The 12101-nt window shown below is 38.5% G+C and overlaps 1 protein-coding gene across 1 annotated transcript; it reads right to left on the reverse strand.

Moving 5' to 3' along the window:
* Nucleotides 1-1032: 1032 nt before the first annotated feature.
* On the reverse strand, nt 1033-11730 carry LOC110161519 (leucine-rich repeat-containing G-protein coupled receptor 5; the record flags this gene model as incomplete). Its single annotated transcript, XM_055162195.1, has 18 exons — nt 1033-1844; nt 2172-2329; nt 2783-3026; nt 3095-3178; nt 3364-3503; nt 4013-4138; nt 4226-4297; nt 5019-5090; nt 5404-5469; nt 5564-5635; nt 6550-6618; nt 6700-6771; nt 6847-6918; nt 7077-7145; nt 8994-9065; nt 9767-9982; nt 11004-11075; nt 11659-11730. Coding segments are annotated over 18 exons (2461 nt in total), but the record flags the coding sequence as incomplete, so codon positions are not given.
* Between the last annotated feature and the right edge of the window lie 371 nt (nt 11731-12101).

Consider the following 12101-nt stretch of genomic DNA (forward strand, 5'->3'; position numbering starts at 1 on the left):
TGGCTGTCATGAGATTTAGGTAATGACCGAAAGGACATGAGCGTGGATATAAGCGGCCGAAATTAGTTTCCTCCGCAGAGTGGCTGGGCGCTCCCTTAGAGACAGGAGATGAGGAGCTCAGTCACACGGGAGGAGCTTGGAATAGAGCCATTGCTCCTCCATGTCGAGAGGAGCCAGCTGAGGTGGCTTGGGCATCTGTTCCGGATGCCTCCTGGGTGCCTCCCTCAGGAGGTGTTCCAAGCATGTCCCACTGGAAGAAGGCCCCTGGGAAGACCCAGGACACGTTGGAGGGACAATGTTGCTGGAGGACGTCAAGGAGTCCCTGCTTAGACTGCTGCCCCTGCCACCCGGCCCCGGATAAGTGGAAGAAAATGGATGGACGGAATTGGCCTGCTAAGCAGTATAGTTACCCTCAAAGAAAAATATAATTCTTACAATAAATCATCTGTATATCCCTCCCTCAAATACTATCATTTAAGGGAAAAGGGGTTGTTTCACTTTTTTCTTCAACTTAGAAGAGAACAACTCAGAAAAATACATTTGGAGCTCGACGATGTGACAAAAGTCACATAGACTCCTTAGTTTTCACACATTTATAAGAACTATATAAAAACACAGTAATTGCACTGAAACATTTGGTTGAACATTTGCTGTGTGTTTTGGTAAAAATATTTAGTCACTTCAGGCTGCAGCAGATGTTTGACCAATTCTTATGACTAGGATACCACTTAAAGTTTAGTCAAATGTCAATAAAAAGCAGAACACAACAATGTAAACATAACTGACTGTCAATATGTAAATGAATGCCCATTTTGTCCTGTCTTTCATGAGACATGATGCAGTGTGCTGCGCACATGTGCCCTGTGTGCATTGCTGCAGTCTGTTTGTGTTGCATGGCAATTATCTTTTTCATGTTAAACAAAAGATTAAATCGTTAGGAAAAAAAAAAAATTGCGTTTGGTGTACAGAACTTAAACATGATAAACAAATGAGAGATGAAAACACCCTTTGGAGTCAGTAGAATAGCTTTGTTACTAGTGTAGCAAACAAAGGGCTTTATAAAGTAAAATCTCCTTCAATTTAATGCATGTACTATCTTAAATTTGTTTTAACATGTTCAAATGTGTCCGATTAATGATGTGGCACAATAAACATGACTGTGTGCTGAGCCTCAGTCTTTCCACAGTCTGACTCTTCTTCTTCTGTTCCTCTGATGCCCACCAAGGCCTGAGTTGAGTCACATGACTGTTTTTCAGCATCTTCATCATGTTTTGTGTCTAACTGTCTTGACCTGCATGTTCCTTTTGGTCCTCTGTGTTTAATGGACAGCTGTGTACTCACAGTCCCACAAGTGTGCTTCGCCAGAGTCACTAACTTATCTCTCGCAAGTGGGTTGAACAGGAGATACAACAGTGGATTGACGCACGAGGGAAGTGGCGCCACCAGCAGGAGAACGGCCTTAGCAGCATCTGGTCCGGCGGCCGGGAGGTGAAGAAATGAAGAGAATGAGAGGAAGGCCACTGGGAGGAAGAGGAGACAGTCTGAGAAGAGTAACCACGCCACATGTCGAGTGAGTGCCCCGTCCTCTTCAGAAATGGGGAGAGACTTGTTGGTTTGACAGTAGAGACGTGTGTAGGCCATTATCATCAGCAGAAAGCACAGAGAGTCCAACAGCACCAGGAACACCGAGAAGGCCACAGAGGCAGAAGAGGCAGAGGAGGGCAGCAGCAAGCAGAGCGATGTGCTGCTGTGTCCAGCCACCAGGGGGGGTAGTGTTACAGCCAAACCCAGCAGAAAGCACAAAAATATGGCAAGTTGTATTGAAAGTGTAGTTGAAGACTGACCTTTTAAAACAAGAAGTACAAAATCAGACAATAAAATTTAAAAGTTACACTTTTAGACACCTTGACATATAATGTTTTAGACTTAACATTTTAAACTATAGTGGACTATGTAACTTTTGTGGTTGGGGGTCGTCTCTCCACAGATCTGAACTGTAACTTGGCTTTGTGGCACCCCCTGCTAGTTTCTGTTGAGCCTAATGCTCTATTGTAGAACATTCTTTGCAAAGCAACTACATCTCAATAGAGACAAGGAGGTGGTAAATCCTACCCAAGTTACATATTGCACCTTTTAAATTACATGCATAACCTCAAAAATTGTATTCTTACCACCACTTTGTCCTTGTACTTTGTGGGGTCCAGTGCTGAAAGTTAAGCATCGCTCCAAAGCTGAAACGGTGAGCAGAAATATGCTGGTCTGTGAGCCAAAGGTGTACAAGAAGCCGCTGAGTTCACACATGTAGCTGCTCTCCCATGCAGTGCCATACCTATAACATATACACACTAAGGTTATGACAACAAGACTGTCTAGATTTTCTGTATTCAGTAGTTTGTTGAACAGTTTATCTTAATCCACATCTTAATCTAAATCCACAAACACTGACCATCCATATGATTCTATTGTGAGGCCCAGTTTTACAAAAACTTAACATGTAATTTCCAAAAGCTGGTGGTGTATGGATCATGTCAGCCAGGAAAGATTTGGTGGTGTAATCAACAATTATAAAACTGTCTGAGAGGTACTGCCACCTTGATCTGTTTTTATCCATTTGTTCACACAGACGTGTAATCACTATATGGGGGTGTGTCTTGTTTGTGCTAGACCACTTTGCAAAAGGACTCCAAGGCTGGCACGGTTTGACTCACTTTGGCAAATGAAAGCACCCACCCCAGCCTCACCTGCTCTGTTCCCCTGTGAAAATGCAGCGATTGATTGTTACCTCCAGAAATTGCCGTAAGTCCAGGCATCCACTGCAGCCAACCATCCACTCCACACGCCCAAAAGACCATTGACCAGGGCCAGCAAGCCAATTAGCAACTTAGAAGGGGTGGTCATTGAGACAGGGGCCAGGAAGATGGATGAAACAACAAGACAGTTGCTGACCAATGAGATAGCTGCAATCAACCACACCCCTCCTCGGATCAGCCAGCTTCCGAGCAGATGGAGACAGGGACGGAAAGGCCCTGGAAGATGTTCAAAGAAATAAGAATTAACCATACTGTCTTTTATAAAAGTGAGATTCTCAAATTACCTGGTATTGGGCTGCAATGCACTGTTTGGTGAAGTTTTGGTTCATCATCAAACTGAATTAGAAAATCTTCCCAGTCATGTTCAACTGTATAATACAGAAAAATATGTAATAAATAACCAAATGAAGAAAGTGTTGACAGAGAGACCTACATGTATGTATGTAGTGAAAGAGGATATTTTTTATTTGGAGGCAGGCAGTACTGATCCTTTAAGTAAATAAGTTCTATACTTGAATTACTACTGCTTCTGTTGATGTAGTGTTGTATAAACCTTGGCTGGAAATGAACACAGTGTCTCCAGACTCAGCCCCTGCTCTGTCCACATCCTCTCTTCTCCAGGTGGACACTGCTACTTGTTGTTCACAAGAGACAAAGGCACAGCACTGGAAAGCGTAAGGTAACTCCATCACTCTGCACACATACACACACATATATATGCAAAAAAAAAAGTAGATTATTAAACAAAATCAACTTTTAAATTTAGGTTTCTCTCATGTAAAGTGGGTGGGCCAGTACAACTGTATTATGTAATTAATATTGATTAAATCATTTGTTATTACTGGAAATAACAAACAACACTGACCTGAGTTGATAATATTATGGACACAGATGGATCAGAGATGGCCTGAAAAGACGAATTTCTACAAAAATCCAGGTTACACTACAATCTTGGATAAAGTTAATAGTATAGCAATTGTATTTAAAAGTTATAATTAAGATATTGTTTTTAACCCTCTAGACCTCAAGTTATCTCACTCTATGTTTGGCAGTGGTGATGTCACCTTTCCCTGCAGTTACTGTGTTAGTCAAACACAACAGCGGACTTTATGTCAAGTGAAGCATGCTGTAGATAAGCTACAATGTGTCTTTGGTTAAATACTTTCAGTGCCTTCATAACGGTATTACATGTTTTAGTTCACCTGACTCTCGGCAGGGTCTCTCGTGGAATTAGATCCTTTAGCTGATTGTTTCCAGACAAACGTAGGTGAGTCAGAGCATGCAGGCTGGCCAGAGGCAGGGCAACAATCTGATTGGATGATAGATCACTGAAGAATAAAAGCATAATAATTAATATTTATTTAATTTAAAGATAAAAAATATATATAAGACAGTCGCAAAAACAAAACACTCACAGTTTGGTCAATGCAGGAAGGGCAGAAAAGGAGTTTGGCTTCACAGATGAAAGTTTGTTCCAGGACAAATCACTAAAAAGATTAAATATTTACATTATATTATTGCTGATTAATGCTGAGCAGATTTCAATGGGGACAAAAGAAAAAGTAAAAGTTTATTTGCTGTAATTCAAGATAAGATTCAAAATAACAACATAAATTACTTTGTAATTGTGTTTTATACTGGTAGTAGTTTATAACCATAATCTTCTACTAACATGTGTCACTCTGTATCCTTGTAGCTTGGCAGTTTAATGTGAGTTCAACATGTGGAACTATGTGTTTATAGGATTTCTGAATGCATGCCACATGACAGCATCATACCTGTCTCATCAGTGAGTAGACCACCTGGAGCAGCCCCACTCTCCATTTGGAAGTACTTATGAAGGCACCACTGGATCCCTGCTCCAGCTGTAATTTACTGTGTACTAGTGTGGGTGAGTCTATATCACAGTGTGGGGACCAAAACCTGCATACACACTGACATCACGAAGACCTACCTCACTTATGGGGACAAAAATAAGGTCCTCATTGATGTAAGTACTTTATGTTTAGATCAACAGTGCGATTTGAAGTTCAGATATAAATTAAAATAGGTTAAACTTGGGGTTGAAGTTAAGGTTTGACATGTAGTAACTAATGTCAACTTTATGATAACCCTCCAGGAAATGATTGTATGTCAGTGTAATGTCCCCAAAAAGCTGAAACCCAGCATGTGTGTACTAGTGTGTACTGGTGTGCAGTTTGTACTTACAGTGAGCGCAAAGACATCAGCCCATTGAAGGTGTTTTCTTCTAATTCTTGTATTTCATTATGGTGTAGGTCTCTGTAAAGTTACAAAGTAAAATAAAGTTACAGTTACTTGTATATTTCCAGTGTATTAACATTATATTTATCTAACTCTTGTCTGTATCTCTAAGTGGTGCTCTTTTACTGCATCAGTGCTAATTATTCCCACAATGCACAGCTGGCTATACTTTATTGGTTGTCATGGTCACGCCAGTGTTAAATTACAAGAAGCAGATTAAAGGCAGATTAAATAAATATGTTGTTTTATGGGTTTGAAGGTGTCAAATGAAACATCTGTAATGCACTTTATAAAGCACTTAAAGATAAAAGGAAAATACAACAAGACTGACATCCTCTGAATGCTCTCACAGCCAGAGAAGATGGGCAGAGTCTGGAGCTGATTATATGAGAGATCACTGTGGACAGACACAATGACAATTAGTAATTACTGTAGTCCATTATAATGTAGATCTTATGTGCTTTTTACTTCAATGAATGAACTTAACTTACAGCAGCTCAAGGTTTGGGAGTTGGTCACAAACTGATGGAGGCAGTGCGGTAATCTTCGCTCCAGTGATGGTTCTAGACAAACAAATGTAATTTTTACAGTTTACAATTTCCTGCGTATCTCATAAAATTTTTATTGTTTTGCCTAGAATGGTCCACACAATGGCATATAATGTATCAGTCCTAATGGGAACAAACACGTGACTCCAAAGTACTTTTAAAAATAAAATAAAAATGCCCGTAGTTGAATAAATGATATCTGTGGCAAACATCAGGGAAAGAGATTTTTAAAGTATAAAGGTAAAAAAGGTATAAAGGTAAAAAAGCAGGTGATGGACCCTTAACCAAAATGAAAACTTACACTTTTATTCTTTCTAAGTGTATAGTATGTTTTTACTCCTGACTTGGTGTCGCAACATTTAGCAAGCTTCAGTGTCATCCACTTTTAGCTCATATCTGCAGAACACTGAGCCATTGACGTTGGGAGGGATCATTCATAAGTGCAAACCAGTAAAATATCAGTGAAGCAGAAAGTTCAAGAATGTGTGAAGGTTTGTTTAGTTGGAGTTTTTATTTCCACTTTGTGGTTCAGGGTAAGGTTACTGCTCACGCATACAGCCCCTTAGAAAGAAAATTTAAATGGAAAACTACAAGAAAATAAACTTTGGGCATGTGTTTATTATAACAAGAAAACCGAGTTAATACAAGAGAAAAAAGCTTTTGATTTTGGGGCGAGCAGCAGATAAATAAATTCACAGTCCATCAGATAGAATAATAATGGTGGTGACATGATTTTGATTTGAAGTTTGATGCTCAAGGCCACAGAGGTGTTGGATACAACAGCAAACACTGAGGAACATTCCTCTGTGTGCAGCTGCCTGGTCAAAAGGGAGTGAAGCATCATGGCTCCTTTGTCCAACAAACCAAGGCTAGTGTTAGTGGGTCAGCATTAGACCTAGGATGGGCTTACTGTATGAGTAAAGACTTACAAACTCTCCAAACTTGCAGTTCCTGTCAGATTGGGAAACTCTGTGAGATTTGCTGCTCCATTCAGAGATCTAAAAGAAAGAAATCTTAGGACTTTCAAATAATAAATAATACGTGTGATTTGAAATATTTTACTGCTAATATTTTCTCACAATGTTCGTAGTTCTGGGAGGTTCTGAAAAGCAGAGCGACCAACAGACTGGATTGGATTGTCATAAAAAAATCTAAGAAATATAAAATGAGACAATATAATTTAAAATATTAACATATGGGTCTTTCCGGGGTTCACAGTTACCTACATTGTCATCAGTGTTGGATTTCCTGTGAAAGCATGCTCTGGGATGGACTGGATATTATTGCTATGAAACCCACTGAACACCAACAACACGTATTAGTTTTTTTTTAATGTTAGATTATAACATTATTCATGCGCACATTCACATTTATACAAAATTCTCATGCATTTCTTTAACATTATCCTGCCTTTTAATATCTAGTGTAAAAGTATATTTCTTCACACTCTACTTACAGTTCTTTGAGATGCTTGAGAGAATGAATGGCAACAGGGAACTCCATTAGAGAGTTGTAGTTTAAATCTCTGAGGAAATAAAGAAAGGCAGTGGACATTTACACAATATTGTGTATGCTGATTTTAAACACTGATATGACAGATGTGCAATAAAATGATGGAAAGATTTCTGTGGCATCAGATTTAAAACATTTCAAACATTGTTTTTGTTGCAGATTGCTCCATTTATCCGGGCCTGGGACTGATTTGGGTGGCTGGATTAAAAGCTATATTTTGTAATAAAAGCTGTTAAAAAAAACCCCAAAACAAACAAACAAAAATACAACTAGATGGGCCTGGCATGTGTTTCATGTAAGCATTCAAATCAAAAGCTTGGAGTCAAACATAATGCTTTTTCCATAATTTTCATTTATTAAAGAATCCACAAATGTTTTTTCTCTTTCCTTTCATCACCAGCAGAGACTAGAGCATTTTTGGAGTCAACACATGGCTTCAATTAGGCTCTCTCATCCATCTCTGTGATGCAGGTGGCTCTCACACACAGCTGTACCATGCTGTGAAAATACCATTAAATTGAAATTGTTTCAGTCTGGTTCTTGTGTTCAAGTTCATGTTCAGGGGATGAGTCGTATAACCGCAAAGTGGTACAACGAAAGTTTAATATGTGACGGTTGATTTAGTTAGATCTGAACATGACTCATTTTGATTTAACATTATCCTAATCTATACTAATGTAAACTATAAATTACAAAAAAATAAAAAGTGGCTTGTAGCTTGTGGCTTTAATATTGTAGTATAGCATCAGTGTCACAATGTAATGTGTTTTGATGGAGAAATACACAGTCTTACAATATCCTGTTTATAAAAAAAAGAAACAAAAATGTTTTTATCCACCCAATTAAATATCACAAAATTGAATTTAACTGAGGATACACCCCCACCACTCTCAAGGGAGGTCTGAATCTGAGATGCTGCTATGTGTTTTGTGCATTTTGTAAGAGTCTATGATTTCATTTCCGTTTTTAGGTCTGTTTGTGTTTGAAGTTTTGAATGGATTCGATTCTCTGGTGTGGTTTATTATTGCTGACCATACAGGTATACAGTTTGCTGAACAGTAATTATGATTAGCATAGTGGCTACAGCCAGGGCCACACACAGCGTCAACCTAACCACACACAAACACAAGTATTTCCAAATGAAGGCAGTGTCTGTTTGTGTGTTTAAAAGTGCCTCTATGGTCGACTGAGAAAACAGAAACATTTCTATACACACACACATTTCTCTGATTGTACACACACCAACATAAACACAAGGGTTAATCTGCTCTGACCCCAGCTAATAACCAAATCTCATCACATGCTTTCACTGAAAGGACTTAACCCAATGTATGCAAGATTTTCATGTGTTTTTGTATGAGACAAAAGAAAATCCCAGAACGTGTTAAAACTTTATAGAAAACTAAATATATGTTTTTTTTGTTTTGTTTTGGGTTTTTTTTTTAGAATATGACAGCATAAACCTGGGAGATGTTGGATATGTATAAATATTTTCCTACTAGCAATCAAGACAGACTTCTACTACAATGTTCCCCAATTGCCGCTGATTGTTTTCTATAAAAGATTTACTCTTGTCGTTGTTTTTTCCATCACACATTTTAAGGGTGTTATACTTATGTATGGTTTACATTTGAATGTTTTGACTTCGGCTTCAACATCACCTACTGTTAAGTTGTATACCCTAAATTAGTGGTTTTCAAACTGTGGTTCCAAGTGTTAAGATTCATGTATAACACCTGCATATCATTATGTTTTTCTTTGTTTAGTTTAAAAACAAAACATAACAGAAATGGTGCCCCTTCACCATGACCCCAGCTCAACCCTGGCCCTGTGAGTGCTTCCCCAAAAAACAGAAACTCACAGCGTCTCCAAACTGTGCAGCCCGTGGAAGCAGTTTGTGCCCATGGAAATGATCCTATTGTTGTTGAGATGCCTGAAGGGAGAGAGAGAGGCTGATGGACTAATGAAGCGGACAAAGGTTGTGTGTGTGTGTCTTCTGAAAAAGGCCCCAAGGCCCCTCAAGAAGCTTTTTTTTCTTTTGGTAATTTCATGCAAATTAGCTTCAAGCTGACTGGACAAAAGAAATGACAGGAGACTTCAATGCTGCCGCGCTCAATGCCATCACACACATTCTCACACAGACAGATGAACAAACACAGTTTTTGCATGTTATAAATGAGCTAATTCAGACAGACAGGGAGAGCCACTACAGTCAACCCTAATGTGGCCAAAACACCTAGCAACCATCTCTAGACCCTCACACACATACACACATAGGACCAGGCAATTCATTGAATTTAATAAAATTAAGATCTTACCATTTCAAATTTTCAGTAATATCCTTGTTTTTGTTTTGTTTTTTGTTTTGTTTTTCTTAAATTAGTGTCTAGAGCCAATACTCTGTTGTTAAAGCAAACTCAGACTGTGGAGAAAGAAATGTGTTTTTTTTTGTTGTTGTTGTTGAAATGATGCTGATTATAGGTTTGTCTTGTTTATTTTCATGAAATCAATATAGAACATTACTGTTATTTGTCAACTTGAAAACAAGATTGATCAACATTGCGTGACCAAACACACAGATATGGTACATATTCATGTATCTACAAGCTACTTAGGATTAGTTTTTATACTTACAGGACCACCAGTCGGCTCAGCTTGCTAAATGCATGGTCTGGGACATAACTGATTTGGTTCAGGGCCAGTGTCATGGCTTGCAGAGCAGGTAACTCACTAAGAGCAGCCACAGGGACCTCAGTGAGGAAGTTATCATCCAACCACAGGTGTCGAAGAGACCTGAGGCCCGAGAAGCACCCAGCGGGAACACTGGAGATGTGGTTAGCATCCAAACGGCTGCAAGGTGCAATAGGAGGTCAGCACCACACATAGGAACACAGCAGTAAACCAAACACTGTCGTTAATATGTTAAACCAGGCATTGTTGCAAAAGAGCCCTCAAGTTTCTCTAAAACCATTTAAGGGTGCCATTATAGATCAAGTGTCTGTGCAGGTCAAAAGCATAACCAACAGGCTACATAAGCACTACTCAACTAGACAAATGCTCTATAGCCAAATTTTAAAGGACACAAACTTACTATTGTGGACTTATGAAGCTCTATCACTGGCAGCTGCAGTAATTAACATCTTCAGATTTAATGAACATAAGATTGTGAAATCTTCTGAATGACATTTGAGACATATGTAAGATATTCACATGTCCATTGCTGTTACAAACTAAACTATTTGAGTTGTAACTTCTGTAATGGGTTTGGTCAATAAAAGAATAACCAGGTGTAAGAATAGCTGTGAAACTAATCAAATGATAATCAAGACCAAGATTCAGTCTCTAATTGCCAAAGTTACACTGGGATCTTTAATTGTAAGGTCATAGCCAATCCTCTGGCAGATATTGGAGTTCATACTTTGGAGAAATAAATTATACACATTTTTATTGTTTTAAATGGCAACGATTATTAGTCTGGACTGGGCTCATCAAATCAAATAAAAAATGATGATTTTTTTTTGTTATAGGTGCCCATTGGGTTTGGTCAGTGTCCCTAAAGGAGCTGTCAGTTTGTCTGTCTTCACAAAAGCAGCACTGTTCATGCAAAGGGAGAAGAGTAGGATAGGCCTTCACATAATGGTCCATCAGATAAGTTTAGCCGCGAGAGGGAGACCTTAGACGTTCCAGTACTTATAGCTTATCTTCACAAATACAACTCTCATTTTACTCTTTAGTGTAAAGGAATTCTTTACTCACAAAAAACCCATACATGCATTAATGTATGTAGTGCAGACAGTGCTTTCTCTCAGGCGAATAGCACTCCGTAATTATAGTGAAACTGTACCTGAGTATGTGTGCATGTGCAACTTACAGAGACTGGAGATTGTGCAGATCATGGAAGGCACCATTTGGAACCGAGCTGAGCTGGTTGTTCTGGAGCATCCTTGGTACAAAAAGACAACAATGACAATCTGCTGTTTCACTGGTCGCATGTTTTACCGCTTTATCCTCTTAGCAAATGTACTCTACAAGAAGATGCTGTGAAGTTAAGTCCAATCATTACTATATCAACATATCTTTCAATAAATAATAGTTTTGGGTGGTCAGTAAGTATGTATGTGTAAATTGTATTTACATTGTTGTATTACATAAATAAATAATGTTTTTTGGGTTGTGTCTTATATGTATTTTAGTGTAGAAAAGCTCAGCCATGGAGGGGAGTGGAACATTTACATTTACGCTCTGTATGCATCACATCAGCTGCAAGCTAGGGTTTGTAATTATATCTGACTGTATTGTCCCTGCCAAATAAATAAATAAAGGGGAAATGTTGTTATTTTTGATGTCACGATAGGATTTGAGCTGTTGAGGGTCATTAACCTCTAAAATAATTATACATACTTAGTACTAAAGTTTTTGTGTCAGTGGCATAAAGTAGATGTATTTTTATCTGTAGCAAGATATACTTAAAAATGTGTTATTGTGACAGGCCTGTGTGAAATATTTAACATAATGAGTATACTTACAAGACCTTAAGATTATAGAGACCCATAAATGCTTCTTTTGGTATGAAAGAAAGATCATTCCCAGCAAGGCGCCTAAGGAACAAAGAGAAGAAAATGCATTGTTATATTATGGTTTTACACGCCATAGCCTTAAGTATGCAGTGAGGTACGTTATAAAGATATGATGGTCCAGTAGTGTAGTTGTATCCCCACGTTGTACATTTACAGGCTTAGCATATGGATTGCAGTTGTGTTGGTCAATCCATTGTTGGTCTACTCAATTCCATTCAGCAGTAATAAAAGTATTAATGGAATTCTCTTTTAAATGTGCTATATATTATATGATTATGGGCTAGAACCTCTTCCCGGCATAGGGTATTTACATGAAGAATGTGTTGTACAGATGGACTTCCTGAGTGGTCATTTCTATTGAAAACATGCTGTTGCGATGGCTGCAACAGGTT

This window comes from Boleophthalmus pectinirostris, unplaced genomic scaffold (assembly GCF_026225935.1).
Source record: "Boleophthalmus pectinirostris isolate CB_2022bp ecotype Guang Dong unplaced genomic scaffold, ASM2622593v1 HiC_scaffold_40, whole genome shotgun sequence".
Lineage (NCBI taxonomy): Eukaryota > Metazoa > Chordata > Actinopteri > Gobiiformes > Gobiidae > Boleophthalmus > Boleophthalmus pectinirostris.